At 42.6% G+C, this 25,177-nt stretch overlaps 1 protein-coding gene across 1 annotated transcript; it reads left to right on the forward strand.

Moving 5' to 3' along the window:
- Window positions 1-15: 15 nt before the first annotated feature.
- Window positions 16-21,568, forward strand: LOC143276536 (eIF5-mimic protein 2-like). The gene is made up of 13 exons (XM_076581091.1): window positions 16-128; window positions 1,943-2,011; window positions 5,029-5,111; window positions 6,310-6,403; window positions 6,793-6,902; window positions 7,768-7,833; window positions 8,539-8,674; window positions 9,777-9,886; window positions 10,644-10,814; window positions 11,665-11,730; window positions 12,103-12,322; window positions 13,216-13,338; window positions 20,518-21,568. The coding sequence occupies exons 2-13, from the start codon at window positions 1,951-1,953 to the stop codon at window positions 20,541-20,543; spliced, it is 1,266 nt and encodes a 421-aa protein (XP_076437206.1). The 5' UTR covers window positions 16-128; window positions 1,943-1,950; the 3' UTR covers window positions 20,544-21,568.
- Window positions 21,569-25,177: the final 3,609 nt, after the last annotated feature.

The following is a 25,177-nucleotide window of genomic DNA, read 5'->3' on the forward strand; positions in this document are numbered from 1 at the left end:
GACGTCATACCCGACAGTCGACGAGAGCAAGCGAGATTGCACGAACTCACTCTTCCCCCTGACAGAAGTTTAGACCTGCGGGTTAAGAAGTTGATCAGCGCTTTTTTACAGAAAACAGTCAGAATCCAGTAAGTAAAAATTGTTTAGTTTTGTGTCCTGAAATAAAATGTTTTGTCTGGCAAATAACTGGCGCTTATTGTTCTGTCAGATGCCAGTTACAGAAAATAATTATCTTGCACATGTGTTGTTACCGGTGGTCTGGCGTTCAGCGTTATGTCTGACATTTTGAGTGGATGTTCCTGAAAATATTTCTGTGTTGGTTTCATTTGGATGGTTTTAACTTTTATATTTGTTAGTTTTGCTCACGGGTTTAGTTGATCGGCTTTTAAGTGGTCTTAGCATAGACATTCTATTTTATCTCTAATTAACAAGGGCCAAGAAACTACGTCTTCACCAAGTCTGCCTAACAACATGGCGTCGGTTACCCCACTTGGATTGGAACCCACATCACAGATTTTCCGTCAAATTTTTATTTAGATAGGATTTATGAGGCAAGGAAATGAAGCAGACGAGTGTAACGTGAAACATTTATCCATTTTAAAAGGGTTTTTTTCGCCAGAAGTTAGAATATTTTGAACACAAGTAATTGTATTTGGAAGGGGAAGTAAGTTATTTTTAGAATGAGCCGCAATGAGGCCAGCTTTCGGCACCGTTGTACAAACCTGTACTAATTTTAGCACGTTTGTCATGATCAGTGTGATCTGGGTTAAATAAACTGAAACAGGAAGAAAACTCACCCACTGAGATTGGCAGTGAATTAAAAAAAAAAAAAAAAAAGATATACCTACAGCCCCTCATCATTGACTGGAAATGGAATTCCTTTTTTGGAGAAATTTTGGATGGTTCCTCCTTCCACCCCTTGGAAGAAAAAACAAACAAACACTTTTTTGGAGAAATTTTGGATGGTTCCTCCTTCCACCCCTTGGAAGAAAAAACAAACAAACACCTTACTTAAGTCATATTCAGTAGAAATTACATGGTCAGCTGGTTCTCCAGCAAATAGCTCACAAAGGCTCAACACCTTGTAAAGATAATTGAATTTGAATGTTATATAACATACGATTATCCAAGACACCAAAATAGACTTGCAGTTACACTGGGTTGCATCAAATTACAAACGAACATTTTTCATTTCAGACAACAAACTTTCTTACTGGTCTTAGTATTCAATAATTGCAGATGAAGTAAGTAGCATTTCAAGTCAAAATAAAACTTTTTAAAAGTTATTTTCAAAAAACATGGCAACAGGTAATGTTCATACATTGCTGAACGAGGTGATTGTTACTTATAACTGTACACCTTAAGATTGTGTGTACATTCTTTATCAAATTTGCTATAGTAATTGGTTAGAAAAAAAAACATTTAAAGATTTGAGGTCAGGGGTGAGAGTTCAGTCAAGGTCATGACACGAACATGGCATGATGGGAAAGAGAGAAAAAAGTGTGATGGAGATTTTTATTCCATTTTTCCATTACCCTATAACTTGGATGTCAGGGATAAGTTGAAACGAAATTTTTTTAAAGATATGATTTCAGAAATCAAGGTTGGAGGTCAAAGGTCAGGATGATCAGGTCACAACAATGTGCAGCTAAAAATTGACTTTTCGAAGATGTCATGCTATAATAGTATATAGTATCCTTTCCTCTTCTATGATTCCTGTGTTTCAGATTTATTTGTGGATATATCATAATGATTCTTGCAGATTTTGCCTTTTTTTTTTTAAATTTTAAACTTGAATGATTTATTGAATAGATGTGTGAGTCTCCATAATATGCCATATATGTAAGGATATGTACAGAAAGTTTAGGTCTTATGTTCCTATGCTAACATTTTTTTTTTTTTTTAAGTCACATATAATGAAAAAAAGTTCATTGTTTTTCAGAATTTTGTATGAGCTCGAAGGCAGAAAAACCAACGCTATCAGGCACCCGTCTGAAAACCCGTAAAAGGGGTAAGTTTGGTGGGAATTTGGAGAACAAGAAGAAACAGTGGAGGTGAGGAAGGGGAGAGGAATACATTTGTTAGAGTTGCACAAGCTATTTGGTGTGACAAGGAGTAATCCAATCCAATACAGTCCTATAGAATACAAATTACAATATAGATTATCATGCAAGTTCACCTTCACTTCCATGCGTGTGGTGGGTGTAGTGTTGGTGGAGTCCTGTCTAGGGAGCATCACACTGTGGTGTCCACACGGCTGTGGGAGGCAGACTGCATCAGTTCTACAGATCAGCACCTGCACTGTGTACAGTGTCAGGAGAGAGGACTGTGTCTGGCATTGAATGTAGAATAAAGTTATTGGAACATTACATGTTGAACCTTTTTACCTTAGTGCAGTAGCACTAATTGTATTATGTGTAAGTGTGGGATAAAGTTATTAAAACAAAACCTAGATAAGTATATACCACAGAGTGGTAACATTGATTGCATTATATATGGAATAAAGTAATATAAAAAAACAAACACCATAAAACATATAACATATATTGGCACCATCAGTTACATTCTATGTGGAATCAACTGATTAAACATAAACCTAGATTAGTAGATATACCACAAAGTGGTGCCTATATTTGCATAAGATGTGGAATTGAAGTATTTAAAACATAAACCTATATACCACACAGTATTGCCACCTACTGCATTAGATTGATTGATACAGATACCTATATAGCACCAAGCTCTGGGCCACTGGGCGCTGATCATTTGTTTCCTGTGTCATTCAATCAGATTTCAGGCATGCACACATACACACTCAGTCATATATCATTTTACGTGTATGACCGTTTCGTTTATTTACCCTGCCATGTAGGCAACCATACTTGACTTTCATGGGTGTGCATGCTGGGTATGTTCTTGTTTCCATAACCCACCAAATGCTGACATAGATTACAGGATCTTTAACATGCGTATTTGATCTAATATATGCGTATACACACGAAGGGGGTTCAGGCATTAGCAGGTCTGCACATATGTTGACCTGGGAGATCGGAAAAATCTCAACCCTTTACCAACCAGGTTCCGTAACCAAGATTCGAACCCGGGACCCTCAGATTGAAAGTCCAACGCTCTAACTAACGCCTATTGCACCCATGATGAGGAATTGAAACATAAACCTGTATACCACAGAGTGGTGCCACCAATTGCATTAGCATAGCTGCGAACCATTCATAATTTCTAGGAATTTTTCCGCATTTTAGCACTGATTTGAAATTATGATTTTCTGCTCTAATTTCCAAATTTTGAATTTTCAACAAAACAACAACAAAAATGGAAGAAACTGAACCTGCTTGCTGGGTCCGTACACCTATCCATGATTTTCAACTGGAAAACAGTAACTGCACATGTGCAAGGCTTCAATGCTGTTTTACCAACATGGCATCAAGCAGTGAAAGTGGATGTGATGTGGGCAGCAGATCAGTGAAAAAAAAGGGTTTATCAGCGCTTAACTTCACAGTATAACTATAAGGAACGGTTTTCATTTTTCGATTCACACCACGCCCCCTTCTCAAACCCACTCCCTGACAGGATTCCTAATTTTGGGTCTGGAAGGTTGGCATCTATGCATTAGAATATATTAGATGTGGAATTGAAGTATTTAAAACCTAAACCGATATACCACAGAGTGGTGCCACCAGGTGACTCTGTGTTTATCCAGAGCTTTCTCCTTGTGCCTGGCTTCCTGGCGACCAACCTTTGATGTGCAGATGTATGTGGTTATGAATTTGGTAGGACAGACATGGGTGTGGTTTATCTATTTGTGTAGATGTCTTGCTGTAGCGCTTTTGTGGGGTTGGGATGAGTGTTGAAAGATTGATTGCACTTAGATGACAAAAATGGAGCAGCAAAAAAATAATAATAAAGTGGAAATTACTGACATGAAAATTAACAGGTACAAAATCAATGTGAAAGAGACAAACCAGGCAGAATCCCATTTAACACAGTTATACTGGTGGAGATGAGGGGGTGGGGGGGACAACAGAGGTGAAATGTCAGCAGTGATATTGACACCTCTCAAGTTTGTCGCCGTCAGGGCTGGAAGGAAGTCACAGTGAGGGGAGATAAGTGGAACTGACAATGTGCCAACTGTGCTTAGCTCCCCTGAGCTTCCTGGCTCGGATCTCTTGGGTTCTGACAATGTGTGAGTGAAGGAAACTCCTGTGAGTTCTGAAGTGCTTAATAACTGATGATTGAAAAAGACATATCTTTATAAGTCTGTAACCAAAACTTGTAAAAGTCATTTGAAAAAGGAAAAGAAAACCAGGTTTGTGAAGGGTTTTGATTTTGGTTTTCTTTACTGAAAACATAAAAAGACCAATACTAAATCCCAGTAACATTAGTTCCTGTCAGTGATAAAGCATATCAGTGAAGTTTTCCACCAGAATTTAAATCTGAAAGCAAAATAATGATCCTGAAGGGATTACAGTTCTCAAAGATATAAGAGATGAGGATTTATACAAGGGACGTAAGCCAGCAAAGAGATGAACTGAAATTACATGCACAAATAATGTGTGTATGCGTCATTCATATTTGGGGTGTTTTTTGTTTGTTTGTTTTTTTGTTGTTTTTGTTGTTGGTGGTGGTGGTGTTTTTTGGTTTGTTTCTATTTTGTTAGTTATGTAATGAATTAAATAATGGCTGTAAAAAAAAAAAAAAAAAATTAACTTGATTTCAGGAGTAAAGAGTGATAATGATGAAACCAGTATCTGACAAAGTTTGTTCAAACTTAAAATACATTTGCATCTGTGGGTCACTCCAGTATATTTACCCCTTATTTACTTTATATAATGAACATACACATTCCTACAGATGCAGTCATTGATACATATATGCTCATTCCCACATACACAGACGTGCACCATGCACACACACACATGTATGCACATGCACACACTGCACATACACACACACACGCTGTGTTGGTCTGTTGAGGCTTACGGTGGTTTGACCAGGTGTGGTGCGTTTCAGATGAAAAAGAAAAGTACGATCCCAACTCTTTCCGTGACGCCATCATTCAAGGCCTGAATGAGACTGAAGGAGATCTAGAGAAGGTACGTGGCTCTTTCTGGGTGATATCGGATATATTTGTGTCTCTGTTTTTAGGTTATATTGAACATTAATGTGTGTCTCTGTGGTGTTTTGAGAGAGTGCGTGTGTGTTGAATATATGTCTGTGTTTGGGATATATTAGATGTTATTGTGTGTCTCTTTAGTATATTGGATTTGAGGTTACCTACTTCTGGGAGGTTATCAGCCGTAGTTACTTTCGTTTTCTCCGCATAGGCGGATAGTAGTTTGCACAGGACAGGAATGTCAGACCCCTGCCAGAGTCTGCGCTGGTTGGGTCACGGTAAGTATGTTATTATTCGTAATTTTAGATAGAAAATTTCCTTTTGTGTGCGTGTGTGTCATATATTTGACATGTATGTATGCTTCTTTGGTATGTTGAACATTTGTAAGTGCACGTATGTTTGTCATTGTGAATATGATGTATTCCATCGGAGATTGGGGGGGGAGAGGGGAATTTGCAGTGTTTGGAATGTAGTACCTGTCTGTGTGTACTTTTATTGACTCACTTGTGTAAACAAAGTGAGTCTATGTTTTAACCCGGTGTTCGATTGTCTGTGTGTGTGTGTCCGTGTGTCTGTGTGTCCGTGGTAAACTTTAACATTGACATTTTCTCTGCAAATACTTTGTCAGCTGACACCAAATTTGGCATAAAAATAGGAAAAATTCAGTTCTTTCCAGTCATCTTGTTTAAAACAATATTGCACCTCTGGGATGGGCACAAAAAAATTAAAAAAGAAGCCTAATTATATGCAAACTGCATTTACTGTTTTATTTATATTTTTTGTATTCTCTAAACTTGGCACTTTGACCTCTTATTCTGACACAACAACAAGAGGAGTCATTATTATCATTTTTTGTTCAAACAGGAACTTCTTTCGCTAAGCATGGAAGTTTTATTTATTTTGCAAACGTTTTGGTGCAGATAGTAAAGAAGGGAAATTACTCTGTAATTAATGCTAGGGGACTTAATTTATCACAAGTGAGTCTTGAAGGCCTTGCCTCTCTTGTTACAGTAGCTTTTATTGTTTCCGTAACTGCTTCTTTCCTGTATCTTGTGTGAGCACCAGGGAATATGTCAGTTCTGCTGTTGTGTGGATGTCATGAGAATGCATTGAGTTGTGTGTATTAACATTCTGTATTGGAATGTTGTTGTCATCATGTGGTGTGTGTGTGTGTTCAGGTATCCAAATTTCTGGATGTTTCTGGCTCTCGCCTCAACTACAGGCGTTATGCTGAGGTCCTCTTCGACGTTCTCTTCGCTGGAGGAATCTTGGGTGAGCTGGTGTCGTATTGTACTGTGTGGTCTTTATTTGTGACACCTTGGGGGAAAAAAGTGTTTAGTAATTTATGTGTTGTTTTTTTTTAATATTTTTTTATGTATGTATGTGATCTCCAGTGCTTTCGCATATTGTGAACTTGTGGTTTGATCACACTGGTGGGTGTATGTGTGTGCCTGTATATATGTGTGAATGTGTGGAGGTTTTATAGTGGAAGACACATATATGTGTGTATAGCCCCTGGTGGTTTTATAGTGGAAGACACTGATCTGTGTGTGTGTATAGCCCCTGGAGGTTTTATAGTGAAAGACACTGATTTATATGTGTGTATAGGCCCTGGAGGTTTTATACTATAGTGGAAGACATTGATTTATGTGTGTGTATAGCCCCTGGAGGTTTTATAGTGGAAGACACTGACCTGTCCAAGCCGTCCAGGACTGATGTGTGTGTCTTCAACTGTGAGGCCACTCCTGAGAAAATCAAACGCTTTTATGAGGTGGGTTGCTTACTCTTTGTGTGCCTCCATCTGTCTGTCTGTCACTTTGTCATCATGTCTGCAAGGCCTGTGATATCAGTGCCAGCCTTCCAACAGCAAGGCTGTTATAACGTGTGTGGACCATGAACATGCACACGGGTAGACTCAGTGGTTGTTGATCTTTCCTCTGTTTTCTCTTTTGTGAGCAAAGAGGGTGAAAACTGAGTTCCAAGTAAATGGATTATATAAGTATGCCACAGTAGGAAATTAAATATGTAGTGACATGCCTCCCTCCCCCCACACACACACCCCCAAACACCACACCAACACCCACACCCACACCCATATACAAGTAATAAATATGCTCATACACACCTGTATGTTCAACACTTGTCACATACCTATACTCCAAGATTCAGTTTAGAATGAGAGGGTGCTGGATGGGCTGTTACACTCCACAGGTGACGGCCATCCTTTGTCTGTGGACCCCACACCTTGAACCATCTCCCTGCTTAACTTGGTCAGATCTGGACGTAAAACTTGCCTCTTTTCAACACAACTCTCTTCCCCTACCTCTTTCTGTCAAAGGTTTATCTAGCTTTCTGTATGCTGTGTGAATAAGATTTATTATCCCTGTTACAGAGTTATACATGCATATTAAATCTGGGTGTGAAAACAGTTTGATATGTTTATGTCCAAGATTTAGCATTATATATCTACATATTATCTTCTTTTTTTAAAAAATAATTTATAAATAAATGAACAGATTAAATGATTACTTCCAGATCAGCGTTCAGAAATAAGTTTTTTTGTTGTTGTGTTTTTGTTTTTTGTTTTGTTTTTAACGCCAGATGAAGTTGTTGATTGTGAGTACTGTGTGCTACAGGTGTTCTACAAACTGATCCGTCGCTACAAGTACCTCGAGAAGGCCTTCGAGGATGAAGTCCGCAAGGTGAGTGGTGGGGGACTTTTCTCTTCTGACACCTCTTGTTGGTTACTTGGGGGGGGGTGCCCTAGGCATGGTGTGTTATTTGGGGGGTGCCCAGGCAAACTATGCTAACAGGTCTACCTGACATCCGTTGACCTGGGGTGTAGGAATAATCTCCACCTTTAACCACCCAGGCACCAATGATTGAGATTCAAACCCAGGACCCTCAGATTGAAAATCCATTGCTTTAATCACTCAGCTGATGTGCCCATTGCTGGATTGAACTGAGCTGAAGTAGGTGTACAGCTGAAATATGTTGTTTAATTTTGACAATTTTCTCTTCACGAAGCTGAATTCATCTGTTCATGAGGCGGGCGTGATGTTTTTTTAAACATCATGGTAATCCTCCACGCTCTGGTAGAAGTTAACCTTCGCAGTACCTCATGGGTTAAAAATTACCCACACTTTCATTCAAATATTCATAACTCCGTCAGTTTTGCTGCTATTTTTAACTGAAATTTTATGACTTTTGTTTATAAACAAAGGAGTAGATGAACAATGCAATCATTGTTAAAGGGTTTATGAAGCTTGAAACTTGCCTGTGTTGTGAATGTTTGTGTGTGTCTCTATGTGTGTGTAGTGTGTGTGTGTCTCTATGTGTGTGTGTGGTGTGTGTGTGTCTCTCTCTCACTCACTCTATATATCTATATGTGTGTGTGTGTGTTTCAGGTGTTGGTGTTCCAGAAGGGGTTCCAGGATGACCAGCGGCAGAAGCTGGGCATTGTGACCGGACAGATCCTGGGCAATGGGCTGGCCTCCCCGCGTGTGCTGGATGCTCTCTTTGAGGACCACCTCGTCAAGGAAGGTGAGGAGGAGGCAGAGTCTGTGGAGGTAGTGTTGTGGTGTGAGAAGGGAGGTGTGGAACTTCTCTTTGTTTTCTCACCTCATCCTCCTGTGTCACTTCTTTCATATTGCACACCATTCTGTGAGGTGGCAGGATGTGGAAAAGTGTTTGTGTTGTCAGGCGTTGCCTTGGTGTGTTTGTGTGACTGATGTCAGAGGGAGTTTGTACACTGTACTACAGGTGTTTGGGACATGGCTGTACATAGATCTGTGTTGTGTTGTGTGGTCAGGCATCTCGTTGGAGTGTGGGGGCCCAGGTGTTTGGGACATGGCTTTATATTGTATTTTATTACTAATTTTTGTCACAACAGATTTCTCTGTGTGAAATTCAGGCTGCCCTCCTGAGGCAGAGAGCGTCACTAAAGTGAGAGCGCCACCCATTTTTTGGTATTTTTTCCTGCATGCAGTTTTTTTTGTAAAAATATTTTGTTTCCCTGTTGAAGTGGATTTTTCTACAGAATTTTGCCCGGGACAACCCTTTTGTTGCCGTGGGTTCTTTTACATGTGCTACGTGCATGCTACACACGGGACCTAGGTTTATCGTCTCATCTGAATGACTAGCGTCCAGATGACCACTCAAGGTCTAGTGGAGGGGGAGAAAATACTGGCGACTATGCCGTGATTCGAACCAGTGCGCTCAGATTCTCTCGCTTCCCAGACAGACGCGTTACTCCACATAGATCTGTGTTGTGTTGTGTGGTCAGGCATCTCGTTGGAGTGTGTGGCCCACATGTTTGGGACATGGCTGTACATAGATCTGTGTTGTGTTGTGTGGTCAGGCATCTCGTTGGAGTGTGTGGCCCACATGTTTGGGACATGGCTGTACATGGATCTGTGTTGTGTGGTCAGGCATCTCGTTGGAGTGTGTGGCCCACATGTTTGGGACATGGCTGTACATAGATCTGTGTTGTGTGGTCAGGCATCTCGTTGGAGTGTGTGGCCCACATGTTTGGGACATGGCTGTACATGGATCTGTGTTGTGTGGTCAGGCATCTCGTTGGAGTGTGTGGCCCACATGTTTGGGACATGGCTGTACATAGATCTGTGTTGTGTTGTGTGGTCAGGCATCTCATTGGAGTGTGCGGCCCAGGTGTTTGGAATATGGCTGCAGGAGAGAGACGTGAAGGAGGTGTTCTCTGCCCTCAAGAAGGTGCAGATCGACACCCGCCTCCAGGTGAGACACTGACCACCTGTAGACACCTTTGTGAACCTTTGTATCATAGTTAGTTACTCACTAAAAAAAAAAAAGATCCACAATGCAGTGATGAATTTATAACTGGTCTCATAGAGTTAAACATGTCTGCAATGAAACAGTACTTATATATCACATTTACTCAGATGATTGATCCACTGTGCACTGGTTTTATGACATACCCACAAACAGTTCATTGTGACCAGCAAGTAGTGATACTTATAACTTTGCTCAAACGCGCCTGCATGCCAAGCACTGACTGAACCGTGTTTGTGTCTGTCTTGTCAGTAGCCAACAAACATAACTTGGAGATCCTCTGCACTCGAGATCTTCTGCACTCAAAAATTGATCCACTGTGCTTTGATTTCATGACTTCCTTGCACATTTAAATGTGTCCAGCAAGCAACCTTGTGACCATCCACACCACCACAAACCAAACATTGACTGGGCCATCTTTCCCTCCCTCTGTGTGTTTTCGTGTGTGTGTCTCTGCTGAGCTGTATAATACCTGATGACTACACACACACATACACAGTCTTACACCAACACTGAACCCTCTGAGTGTGTTCCTACAAGATCTGTGTGTACACCTGATGACTATGTATACACACAGTCACACACCAAACACTGAACTGTGTGTGTGAGTGACCCCAACAGGGGCTGTATCATACCTGATCACCATGCACACACACACACACACACACACACACACACTGAACCCTGTGTGTGACCTCAACAGGAGCTGCTCCCGGCCAACAAGCGAAGCCCGGAGACGTTCTGCGCCTACTTCAGGGACAAGGGTCTGGGCCCCATAGCCGACATGCAGATGTCTTCACAGGCCACCAAGGCCAAGAAGGAGGCACAGAGAGCCATGTCCGAGATGATCTCCAATGAGAGTCCCGTCGCTGAGGTCAGTCCCCGTCTGTGTCGGTGTGGTGTTGAGATTCCCTTGTGTGAGATTGAAAGAGATTCCCTTGTGGTGGTGAGGGGTGAGAGTGACAGAGATTCCCTTGTGGTTGTGAGGGGTGAGATTGAAAGAGATTCCCTTGTGGTGGTGAGGGGTGAGAGTGACAGAGATTCCCTTGTGGTGGTGAGGGGTGAGAGTGACAGAGATTCCCTTGTGGTGGTGAGGGGTGAGAGTGACAGAGATTCCCTTGTGGTGGTGAGGATTCCTTCGAGGGGTGACAGTGAAGGAGATTCCCTGTTGGTGTTCAGGGGTGAGAGTGATAGAGATTCCTTTGTGGTGTTGAGGGGTGACAGTGACAGAGATTCCCTTGAGGGGTGAGAGTGATATAGATTCCTTTATGGCATTGAGGAGTGAGAGTGACAGAGATTGCCTTGTGTTGAGGGGTGAGAGTGATGGAGATTCCCATGTCTGCAAGTGATAGAGATTCCTTTGTGGTGTTGAGGGATGAGAGTGACAGATTCCCTTGAGGGATGAGAGTGATGGAGATTCCCTGGTGGTGTAGAGGTGTGAGAGTGATAAAGATTCTGTTGAGGGGTGAGAGAGGAGATTCCCTTGTGTTGAGGGGTGTGAGTGAGGGAGATTCTCTTGAGGTGTTGAGGGGTGAGAGTGACTGAGATTCTTTTGGGTGTTGAGGGTTGAGAGTGATAGAGATTCCCATGTGTTGAGGGGTGAGAGTGAAAGAGACTCTCTGGTGGTGTAGAGGTGGAAGAGAGAGAGAGATTCCCTTGTGTGAGAGTGATGGAGATTACCCTTGATGATTTGACTGCTGATGGTGATGGTGGTGCTGTTTCAGATGATCGACTACGCTCAGGAACTGATTCAGAAGCAAGGCATGTCAGAGACTGAAGTCACCATTACTGTGAGTTTTCTGTCTGGCTGGCTGGCTGTCTATGCTTCTGTCTTCTTTCTGTCTGTTGGCTGGACTTTCCAGTATGTGTTGATATTGATGACAAATCGGTTGAGTGTATTGATGATTATGACTGATCAATACAGTATTGATGACTCAGATCTGGAATGTGGTGAAGGAGACCTTTAACCTGTGTTGACCGATCTGGAATGCAGTGATGGAGACCTTTAACCTGTGTTGACAGATCTGGAACACGGTGATGGAGACCTTTAACCTGTGTTGACAGATCTGGAACACGGTGATGGAGACCTCTAACCTTTAACCTGTGCTGACAGATCTGGAACACGGTGATGGAGACCTCTAACCTTTAACCTGTGCTGACAGATCTGGAACACGGTGATGGGGGCGGTGGAGTGGAACAAGAAGGAGGACCTGGTGGCGGAGCAGGCCATGAAACACCTGAGGGCCTACACCCCTCTCCTGGCGGCCACTGCCCGGGCCCCCCGTGTCGAGCTGGCCCTCATGCTGAGAGTGCAGGAGTACTGCTATGAGAACATGAACTTCCTCAAGTCCTTCCAGAAGATCATCGTCATGCTCTACAAGAGTAGGTCACTGTCTATGTGTGTGTGTTTGTGTGTTGGGGGATTGTAAGAGTGCAGGAGTACTGCTGCGAGAACATGAACTTCCTCAAGTCCTTCCAGAAGATCGTTGTCATGCTGTACAAGAATAGGTCACTGACTGTGTTGGGGAGTTGTAAGAGTGCAGGAGTACTGCTACAAGAACATGAACTTCTCAAGTCCTTCCAGAATATCATTGTCATGCTCTACAAGAATAGGTCACTGTGTGTCTGTGTCTGCTGGGGGTAAGAGTTCAGGAGTACTGCTATGAGAACATGAACTTCCTCTTGCTGTATAAGAGACAGTACTTTCTGACTGTTGTATATTAGGATTGAGGGGGTGGCCTGTGTGGTTGGTGGGCAATTAACAATAATGATTATACAAGTTAACTGCATACATAACGTAATGGTGATGTGTGTGTGTGGTAAGCTTGGGTTGTTGTGATGTGTGTGTGATGTGGTGTGTGAGATGTAACAATCTTTGTGTGATGGTGTGTGCAATGTGGTGTGACATTATATATGTGTGGTGTGAAGTGTGTAAGATTTGATGTGTGTATGAAGTGGTGTGATGTGGTGAGATGTGACTTAATGCGATATATGTGATGTGAAGAGATGTGACATAATGTGATATATGTGATGTGAAGAGATGACAAAATGTGATATATATGATGTGAAGAGATGTGACGTGTGTGTGTGACATGATGTGGTGTGACATGTGGTGTGTGTGTGTGACATGATGCAGTGTGTGTGTGGTGTGAATTGTGGTGTGTGTAATGTGACATGATGCAGTGTGTGTGTGACATGGTGTGTGTGTAGTGTGACATGGTGTGTGACATGACATAACGTGCTGTGTGAAATGACATGATGTGCTGTGTTACCAGCGGACGTGCTGAGTGAGGACACCATCCTTCGCTGGCACAAGCAGGCCCACAGCTCCAAGGGCAAGAGTGTCTTCCTCGACCAGATGAAGGCCTTTGTCGAGTGGCTGGAGAACGCTGAGGAGGGTACGGCCCTTTATCTGTCTGTCTCTCTCTCTCTCTCTCTCCGTCTATGTGTCTCAGTCTCTCTGTACATGTGTGTGTGTCTCTGTGTGTGACTGTCTGTCTGTGTGTCTCTGTCTGTCTGTGTTTGACTGACTCTGTGTGTGAGTGTCTGTCTTTGTATGACTGGCTGACTTTGTATCTGTATATGACTGACACTGTGTGTGTGTGTGTGTGTGTGTGACTGTTTATCTGTCATCCCCATTAGCAGTGTCACATGTGTGGCAGTTTCTCCATTTCAGAGGGCTTTCTGTCATGGCTTCTTGACATTTGGCATTGGCAATTTCAGTCAGTGTCCTAAGCTTACAGTATACATCCCTCATTGACTGATTCCCTTGCAGCTGTTCTGTTACTTGTTATGTAAAATGCATTGGGGATAAATGTATTTAATTACACATACTTAACCGTGACCCAACTAGTGCAGACTCCAGCAGGGGTCTGACATTCCTGTCCTGTGCAAACTACTATCCGCCTATGCGGAGAAAACGAAAGTAACTACGGCCGATAACCTCCCGGAAGTAGGTAACCTCCCCTTTGTCCCGCTGGCTAGCACCCTCTTTTTCCAGCAGCCATCTCAACACCTGTTCTTGTGCACTTCATACGGCTAAGTTTTTTCGCATTTTCTATCTGTCTATCGATTCTTTAGCATTTCTGCTTTTTGTCCAATTATGTCTTCAAACAGGTCGCAAAATTATGTGGCTCGATTGGGAAATCAGGCTAAAATTAAGGCACGATTGCAATCGATTCGCTATCACTCTGGGCCCTCTACCTGTGCCTCTCTCAACAACGCCAACCCCACGCCTCCGTGATTTTAGATAGAAAATTTCCTTTTGGTTTCGGACCCAAAAACCCCCCCCAAAAAAAACAAAGAAGGCAGTCAGTGTGGAGAAATGTGAAGTCCTACACTGGGTGCCAGTGGGCGGTGCAGTGACTGGTGTACAGCACAGTGATGACCTCTACTAGGCTAGAGTTCTGCACAGTTCTACTGGATGATGATCAGAACGGTCTGAGTGCTTTGACAGTGTTTGGTTGGCTCTTGATCGAGGAAACTGGTTGGCTGTCTGCCTTTTGAAAGATGTTGATTGGTTGCTTGCTTCCTGAAGAGGTTTCGAGTGCTTGATTGTCTTTTGAAAGAAGTTTTCAGGTTTTGTCTTGGAGTAATGACATCACTCATAGTAGGTTGGTATCAGTTATCATCCACTGTTTCTCTGTATGTATGTGGGTGTTCTTGTGTGTGGGTGTTAAGTCAGTGTTATTAAAAGAGCATAAGAAAACCGTTGTGGTTTGTTCCTGGATTTGTCAGAGATGACAGACATGTTGCTGGGTACAAAGTCAGAAGGAATGGATGTCAGATGTTAGACATGTTGCTGTGTACACACACAGTCAGGACAGTAGACATGTTGCTGTGTACACACACAGTCGGGACAGTAGACATGTTGCTGTGTACACACACAGTCAGGACAATAGACGTGTTGCTGTGTACACACAAAGTCAGAGGACAGTAGACATGTTGCTGTGAGGACAGTAGACATGTTGCTGTGGGGACAGTAGACATATTGCTGTGCACACACAGAGGACAGTAGACATGTTGCTGTGTACACACACAGTCAGGACAATAGACGTGTTGCTGTGTACACACAAAGTCAGAGGACAGTAGACATGTTGCTGTGTACACACAAAGTCAGAGGACAGTAGACATGTTGCTGTGAGGACAGTAGACATGTTGCTGTGGGGACAGTAGACATGTTGCTGTGCACACACAGTCAGAGGACAGTAGACATGTTGCTGTGAGGACAGTAGACATGTTGCTGTGTACACACAAAGTCAGAGGACAGTAGACATGTTGCTGTGTACACAGTCCAAGGGACTGGACAGGGAGGGATATCACAGCACAGTGATGACCACTACTAGGCTAGAGTTCTGCACAGTTGTACTGTATGATGATTGGAATGGTCTGAGTGCTGGATGTCTGTCTGGTTGACTCTTGATAGACGGTTATTAGCTGTTTGAACAGCTGTTGAAGGAAATTGGTTGGTTGGTTGTCTACTGGAAGATTTGATTTTTTTTTTTTTTTTTTTTTTTTTTTTTTTTTTTTTTTTTTTGCTGCCCCATCATCTGCGCCGTTTCAGTGGCATTACTCCCACGCCGCTCATTTAGATTCCCCCATACACGGCAACACCCGGGTTCGTCCGTCGCAGTTCCAGCGTCGGCAGTCCACAGGGAACCATCGATGTTAGGTCGCCTGGAGGCCACACACCAGAGGAGACCCTGCACTGCTGCTGAGTCACTTCGGTGGTGTTCAGTGGTGCCTGTTCTGTTTTAACGTACTTAGGACACCACCTACTAAGCCCCCTACTAACGACAATAATGGCTTAGTCGCGGAGCCAGACTGAGTGAGCGTCTCTCCCAGAGTGGAGACCGCCACCACGTCCCTCAAACAACAGCCCCCCATGAATCTGCCGACACCGACGACATTGACAGGACTCACCCAAAGCACGGAAGTGGAGGGGTATCGAAACTGAGGTCACCATGAGAGCAGGGCATGAAAGGTCACAGACTTTGAGACTATTTTGTTTATATTGATGACGATGAAGAAGGAGGATGACGATGATGATGACGATGTTGCTATGGAGGTCCATCTTGGTTTGGGACTGCGTGACAAGGCTGTACTCTACGCTTCCTGTCATAATGATAACCCGGCGTTAACCAGGCCCGAGAGATACAGACACTTGCAGTGTTGGTCAGGTAATTAGAGCAACACACCCAAAGACGCATCCTTGAACTAGTTGAAGTGGATGACACTCGACTGTGTGGTCCCAGTCTCCCCATTTAAGCCCACAGCACACTCAACTCTGGGTAAGAGCCGGCCACGGGCCGAAAAACCCACCTCCGCTGGGATTCAAACCCGCGTCCTCCCAGCCGTCAGTCCGCGACGCTAACCACTTCGCCACGGCGGCTGGTCTACTGGAAGAAGTTGATTGCCTCTTGAAAGAGGTCAATCAGTTGATAGCGTCTTCAAAGTCATTGATTGTAGGAATGTAAGAAGAAGGAATTAAATTTTTTATGGTTTGGTGTGCTAACATTCACAGTGTGTGTGTGTTTGTGTTTTAATTATTCATCTTAGATTGATGACCTAATGCTCGCAGTAGATTTGTGTGTCTGTATGTTTTAATCATTTATTTGATATTTAATTTCACTGATGGTTTCTTCATGGAGATTTCAAATCATGCAGATAAGTTGGTCAAGGCAACACAGGCACACGTGCAGAATGCACGGCCACAATTTAGAAAAGAGAGAAAGACAGGAGGAGGAATAAACCAGAGGACGGGACTGCAGGCAGAAAGAAAAAAAAGAGAGAAAAAATGGGTGGCACACTTAAGTGTAGTGATGCGCTCCCCCTAGGGAGAGCAGCCTGATTTCACACAGAGAAATCCGTTGTGACAAAATGAGTAATGCATACAATACAATACAGTACAGTACAGTACAGCACAATGATGACCTCTACTAGGCTAGAGTTCTGCACAGTTGTACTGTATGATGATTGGAACGGTCTGAGTGCTTCATCAGTGTCTGAGTGACTTCAGTTAAATCAGTCTGTGGGTAGTCTCTTGAAAGATTGGGTGGTTGGCTGTATCTTGAATGGAAAGAAGAGTTTAGATAATTTGGGAGGAGGAGTTATTGGGAATAGACTCTGTGACAGGCAGCTGATGCTGATACTGTTCTCCGAGTCACCTTTCTTGTCAGTGCATGTTGACAAGTTCTTCCGTCAGTTTTAAAATATTCAAGAAAATGCTTCCAGTTCACTTTCAGTTTTCATGTTATGATCCAAGTAGATGCCGAGGTGTGTGAACTGATTAAAAAAATTTTGAAATGATTTGAAAAGAGAAAAAAAGATCATATGCCTGACCTATTCAGGGACTGGATGTCAGACAGTAGACATGTTGCTGTGTACACACAAAGTCAGAGGACAGTAGACAAGTTGCTGTGTACGCACGGTCAGAGGACAGTAGACATGTTGCTGTGTACACTCAAAGTCCGAGGACAGTAGACATGTTGCTGTGTACACACAAAGTCCGAGGACAGTAGACATGTTGCTATGTACACACAAAGTCAGAGGACAGTAGACATGTTGCTGTGTACACTCAAAGTCAGAGGACAGTAGACATGTTGCTGTGTACACACAGTCAGAGGGACTGGACAGGGAGGGATATCACAGCACAGTGATGACCACAACTAGGCTAGAGTTCTGCACACTTGTACTGTATGATGATTGGAACGGTCTGAGTGCTTCATCAGTGTCTTGAGTGACTTCAGATAAATCAGTCTGTGGGTAGTCTCTTGAAAGATTGGGTGGTTGGCTGTATCTTGAATGGAAAGAAGAGTTTAGATAATTTGGGAGGAGGAGTTATTGGGAACAGACTCTGTGACAGGCAGCTGATGCTGATACTGTTCTCCGAGTCACCTTTATTGTCAGTGCATGTTGGCAAGTCCTTCTGTCAGTTTTAAAATATTCAAGAAAATGCTTCCAGTTCACTTTCAGTTTTCATGTTATGATCCAAGTAGATGCCGAGGTATGCGATCTGATTTAAAAAAAAATTGAAATGATTTGAAAAGAGAAAAAAAGATCATATGCCTGACCTATTCAGGGACTGGATGTCAGACAGTAGACATGTTGCTGTGTACACACAAAGTCAGAGGACAATAGACATGTTGCTGTGTACACACACAAAGTCAGAGGACAGTAGACATGTACACAGCTGTGTACACACAGTCAGAGGACAGCAGACATGTTGCTGTGTACGCACAAAGTCAGAGGACAGTAGACATGTTGCTGTGTACGCACAAAGTCAGAGGACAGTAGACATGTTGCTGTGTACACAGTCAGAGGGACTGGACAGGGAGGGATATCACAGCACAGTGATGACCACTACTAGGCTAGAGTTCTGCACAGTTGTACTGTATGATGATTGGAACGGTCTGAGTGCTTCATCAGTGTCTGAGTGACTTCAGATAAATCAGTCTGTGGGTAGTCTCTTGAAAGATTGGGTGGTTGGCTGTATCTTGAATGGAAAGAAGAGTTTAGATAATTTGGGAGGAGGAGTTATTGGGAACAGACTCTGTGACAGGCAGCTGATGCTGATACTGTTCTCCGAGTCACCTTTATTGTCAGTGCATGTTGGCAAGTCCTTCTGTCAGTTTTAAAATATTCAAGAAAATGCTTCCAGTTCACTTTCAGTTTTCATGTTATGATCCAAGTAGATGCCGAGGTATGCGATCTGATTAAAAAAAAAATTGAAATGATTTGAAAAGAGAAAAAAAGATCATATGCCTGACCTATTCAGGGACTGGATGTCAGACAGTAGACATGTTGCTGTGTACACACAAAGTCAGAGGACAATAGACATGTTGCTGTGTACACACACAAAGTCAGAGGACAGTAGACATGTACACAGCTGTGTACACACAGTCAGAGGACAGCAGACATGTTGCTGTGTACACACAAAGTCAGAGGACAGTAGACATGTTGCTGTGTACGCACAAAGTCAGAGGACAGTAGACATGTTGCTGTGTACACAGTCAGAGGGACTGGACAGGGAGGGATATCACAGCACAGTGATGACCACTACTAGGCTAGAGTTCTGCACAGTTGTACTGTATGATGATTGGAACGGTCTGAGTGCTTCATCAGTGTCTGAGTGACTTCAGATAAATCAGTCTGTGGGTAGTCTCTTGAAAGATTGGGTGGTTGGCTGTATCTTGAATGGAAAGAAGAGTTTAGATAATTTGGGAGGAGGAGTTATTGGGAACAGACTCTGTGACAGGCAGCTGATGCTGATACTGTTCTCCGAGTCACCTTTATTGTCAGTGCATGTTGGCAAGTCCTTCTGTCAGTTTTAAAATATTCAAGAAAATGCTTCCAGTTCACTTTCAGTTTTCATGTTATGATCCAAGTAGATGCCGAGGTGTGTGAACTGATTAAAAAAATTTTGAAATGATTTGAAAAGAGAAAAAAAGATCTGTTCAGGGACTGGATGTCAGACAGTAGACATGTTGCTGTGTACACACAAAGTCCGAGGACAGTAGACATGTTGCTGTGTACACACAAAGTCAGAGGACAGTAGACATGTTGCTGTGTACACACAAAGTCAGAGGACAGTAGACATGTTGCTGTGTACACTCAAAGTCCGAGGACAGTAGACATGTTGCTGTGTACACACAAAGTCCGAGGACAGTAGACATGTTGCTATGTACACACAAAGTCAGAGGACAGTAGACATGTTGCTGTGTACACTCAGAGGACAGTAGACATGTTGCTGTGTACGCACAAAGTCAGAGGACAGTGGACATGTTGCTGTGTACGCACAAAGTCAGAGGACAGTAGACATGTTGCTGTGTACACAAAGTCAGAGGACAGTAGACATGTACACAGCTGTGTACACACAAAGTCAGAGGACAGTACACATGTACACAGCTGTGTACACACAAAGTCAGAGGACAGTACACATGTACACAGCTGTGTACACAGTCAGAGGACAGTACACATGTACACAGCTGTGTACACACACAAAGTCAGAGGACAGTAGACATGTTGCTGTGTACACTCAAAGTCAGAGGACAGTAGACATGTTGCTGTGTACACACAAAGTCAGAGGACAATAGACATGTTGCTGTGTACACACAAAGTCAGAGGACAGTAGACATGTTGCTGTGTACACACAAAGTCAGAGGACAGTAGACATGTTGCTGTGTACACACAGTCAGAGGACAGTAGACATGTTGCTGTCCAGGGACTGGACAGGGAGGGATATCACAGCACAGTGATGACCTCTACTAGGCTAGAGTTCTGCACAGTTGTACTGTATGATGATTGGAACGGTCTGAGTGCTTCATCAGTGTCTGAGTGACTTCATGTAAATCAGTCTGGGAAGGGAAAAAAATCGAGGGTGGGGGGGGGGGATTACTGTGTACGCATACGAGTAAGTTAAAGTGTGTGTGAAAATTATTGATTTAAGTTTTGTTTAAAAAATAAACAAAAAATCATAACAATATAACATATTTCTAATGAAAAACTAACAACTATAACAGCGAACCAACTGGACTTATTGCCTAATTATGATTATGTTGATGACGTGTGTGTTGCAGAGTCTGACGAGGAGGAAGAGGGCTAGACGTCGACCTTCCCAAGGCAGCTATGCAGTGACCTCCCCTTCATGGTGACAACACTGGGTGATCTCTCCTCTCACCACACACTCCTCCTCTGAACAACAAATGAAAGCATCAATATCAAACATTTGTTTTGTTTGCGTGTGTGTGTGTGTGTGTTGTTTCTGTTGCAAAAAGGTGCATCTCATTGACTACTTTCCCCCCACCCCACTCCAAAAAGTGAAATCAGGTGTAGTTTTGTTGTTTAGCCCCCTGCAGAACGGCAAAAAAGGCCTTAACGAACAGCTGCCTCTGTCTGTCTGACCATCTTTGGTTGCTGCCATTTCTTTCTGCCCCTTCAGTGACGGCTGTGTGTACGTGAGTGTGTGTGTGTGGAATCATTTTGTGGCCATCCTGGGATCATCTACCAGGGGTAGGTAGGGAGGAACAAGTCTGGCCTTTCTTCTGCTCACCTCTTATGCTCCTCCGATGTTCAGGGATCTGTTCTTTTCATGAAAAATAAACCCCTCTGGGTTTGTTTGGTTTTGTTTTCCCAGAGAATGAAATGAGTAATTCTGCAGCGATGTCTGATTCTTGCTTTTGTTCAAAAGAGTGGGGGTTCTGTTTTAGTGCTGTAGATGAATTGAGCTGGGTTGTCTTGGTTTGGTTTTACATCTTTTTCTTTTTTTTTTTTTTAAATTTTATCTCCCTTTCCAGTTGTTGCTGAAGCAGATTGCTAGATTTGTTTGTGTGAAATTCAGTTCTGGTTTTGAGCATCAGTGTTGGTGGATGAATGGTGTGAGCTCTGTAGTTCTTTCATCCAGCCTCAATCATGCTTCAAGATAAAACACAGAATAAAAACAACAATAGACAACAGTTTTTTCTGATTTTGTCTTCTGTTCTTTTTGTGCATGGTGGGTGTGTTTGTGTGTCATTGGCTGTCACCAGCAGGGAAGGAAGGTGTCTTTGTGTAACATTTCGTTTCCTTTTTCTTTCTTTTTTTAAGCAATAATTTTTAGAGTAATAATGAATAAACTCCTGACGTTTTCAATTTGGGTGGAGTTGTGGTGCTCGATGACTGTGTGTGTGTTTGTGTGTGTGTACTTGTTGTTTTGTGATTTGTGACCTTTTCCAGCTGAAATACCCATTCACACCTGGGTGGAGTGAGGGAAATCATAGTAAACTGTAAAGTGTCTTACCCATGGACAACACCACGCTGAAACAAGGCCTTGAACTCTGGTCACTGGTGAACAATGGATCAGAACTCCAATGCCTCAGTGGTTCTGCCTTGGCCTGCAGAGCTGTGTGGACACAGAGAAAATGAGATAAAAAAAAAAGTTGTGAAAACGACAATGTGCCTTCCACAAGTGATGGTCCTTGTGGAGGTAACCCGTCTGAGACTGGGTGAAAACTGACGGTGTGACATCACTGATACACAGTCACTGCAGCAAGGACATCACTGATACACACACACACACACACACACACTGCAGCAAGGACATCACTGATACACACACTGCAGCAATGACATCACTGATACACAATGCTGCAGCAAGGACATCACTGATACATAGTTACTGCAGCAAGGACATCACTGATACACAGTCACTGCTGCAGTGACATCACTGATAACAGTCACTGCAGCAATGACATCGCTGATACACTGCAGCAACGAAATCGCTGATACACACACTGCAGCAATGACATCACTGATACACAGTCACTGCAGGAATGACATCACTGACACACAAATACACACACTGCAGCAATTACATCACTGATACACAAATTAAATACACTGCAGCAATGACATCACTGTTACCCACACACACTGCAGCAATGTCATCACTGATACACAAACTGCAGGAATTACATCACTGATACATACTGCAGCAATGACATCACTGACACACAAAATGGAGGAATGGCATCAGTGTCACCCACACAAACGGCAGGAATGACATCACTGATACAGAAACTGCAGGAATGGCATTACTGATACACAAACTGCAGGAATGACATCACTGATACATACTGCAGCAACGACATCACTGACACACACTGTAGTAATGACATCCCTGATACACACACTGCAACAATGACATCACTGATGCACACACTGCAGCAATGACAATATTGATGCAGTGACATCACTGACACACACACTGCAGCAATGACATCACTGATACACACACACTGCAGCAATGACATCACTGATACACTGCAGCAATGACATCACTGATAGACACACTGCAGCAATGACAATATTGATGCAGTGACATCACTGACACACACACACTGCAGCAATGACATCACTGATACACACACACTGCAGCAATGACATCACTGATACACTGCAGCAATGACATCACTGATAGACACACTGCAGCAATGACATCACTGACACTGCAGCAATGACATCACTGATACACACAAAATGCAGCACTGATACAAACACTGCAGCAATGACATCACTGATACAAACAGACTGCAGCAATGACATCACTGATACACACACATTGCAGCAATGACATCACTGATACACACACATTGCAGCAATGACATCACTGACACACACACTGCAGCAATGATATTACTAGACTTTGAGTGGTGGTCTGGACACTAGTCATTTGGATGAGACGATAAACCGAGGTCCCATGTACAGCATGTACTTAGCGCACGTAAAAGAACCCACAGCAAAAAAAGGAAAACAAATTTTAAAAAACTGCAGGCAGGAAAAAAACCCAGTAAAAATGGGTGGCGCTCTCAGTGTAGCACCGCCCTCTCCCTGGGGAGAGCAGCCCTAATTTGTTGTGATGAAAAAGATTTATACAATAATGCACCGCCCTCTTTTCTGAGTCCACAACACAACACAGGTGTGGTCACAGGGAGGAACATTTGAAGACCCCAGGTCAGAACATCTCACCTGTTGTTGATCACCTGCTGATAGGTTCCTGTCACACGTCACCACCATCGCTATGTCTCTCTCTGCGTCAGTCTGCACGCGAGCGTTGACATTCACTGCCTCTACCCCTCTCTCTTCATCACTGCTGATGTTTTCTGGGGCTGCTTCACTCAGTGTTGATGACATCACCGTCACTGCTTTCTGGGACTGCTCCAGTCTGGACGACATCACTCCAGAGGCTTGTGCCGACAGATTCTCTCAAAATCCTTATCCCAGAAGTCTGGCTTGGAGTGCCCAGAAATCCATGTATTCCTTGGCAGAGAAGACCACCCACTGCCAGAATCATACCAGTCCTCTTTCTCTTCCTTTCTGTCTACAGACCGGAACTGGTGAAACACGTCGATGGTCCCAACGTGAACCGCTGGTTCAACTTTGACATTTGGACCACAATGGCACTGACCTGAACACTGATCCTGTGTCATCCAAAGTGGTCCTGCTTCTTCAACCACATCAATCTCTGTCTTCACCTCTGACATTGCCACCTGGTCAGGACACACCATTTGGTCACAATGTCTGAAATCATACAACACACACGGACATGTATGAAACAATAATATCCTGCTACAAGGAACAAGCGTGATAATATCATGCCTTAAACTACCCTGCATTCTCTCAGTCTTACACCTGTCTGTCTTGAGCCTAACTATGTATAGATGTGTATATTCTGTTCTGTTGTATTCTATTCTATTCTGTTCTCTCTCTCTCTCTCTCTCTCAATATATGTATATATATATATATATATATATATACCTGTCTATGTGTGTATGTATTAAAGACAGATAGATCTCTATAGATAGATGTACACACCAAACTGCATCACAGCACACAATGCAGACCTTTTCCTGATTATAAAATTCACTTACTTTTTCATATTTTAGCTGGGGCTGCAACAGTTTTTGACTGTGTCTGTCTCTGACCCCGAAAAGAGATTTGAGATCTGGATCTAAATCCGCCGTTTCGCAGTTCAGCCTCGTGCGCAAGAGGGTTATAAATCTACCTGAACAAAGGATCGGATCCATAAACAGTTCCAGGCAATAAATAAATGACGATGGCTTCACTGCGCACACTCTTTACGTGTATTTGAGAGTTGTCTTTTCTTAGTACTTTCGATATTGAACAAAGTCTTGAGCTGCTTAAAACGGCAAAACCACTTCAAATATCACTACAGTTTCTTATTGATTTTTTTTCTATTTATTTATTTATTCATTCGTTTATTTGTTCATTATTTTTCTTATTTATCTACTTATGTAGTCATTCATTTAGTTATTCTTTATTCATTTATCTATCTCTCTATAGTCCTTTTTTTCTATTTATTCATTTATTTTTCTGTCTATTTATTCTTATTTATATATTTTTCATTTTTCTTTATTTTTTTAAAGCCCGTCTGACATCGAACAAATGCATATAGGCCTAGTCCTGAGTTGCTTAAAACGGCAAAACCACTTCAAATATCACTACAGTTTCTTATTGATATTTTATTTATGTACATATATATATATATATATATTTAATCCATTTATCCATTTATTTGTTCTTTTTTTATCTACTTATGTAGTCATTCATTTAGCTATTATGCATTCATTTATCTATCTCTCTATTTATTTATCTATCTATTCATCTATTTTTCTATCTATTTATTCTTACTTATATATTTTTCATTTTTCTTTTTTTTTTAAGCCGGTCTGATAGTTCAGT

This window comes from Babylonia areolata, chromosome 32 (genome assembly GCF_041734735.1).
Source record: "Babylonia areolata isolate BAREFJ2019XMU chromosome 32, ASM4173473v1, whole genome shotgun sequence".
NCBI classification, from domain to species: domain Eukaryota; kingdom Metazoa; phylum Mollusca; class Gastropoda; order Neogastropoda; family Buccinidae; genus Babylonia; species Babylonia areolata.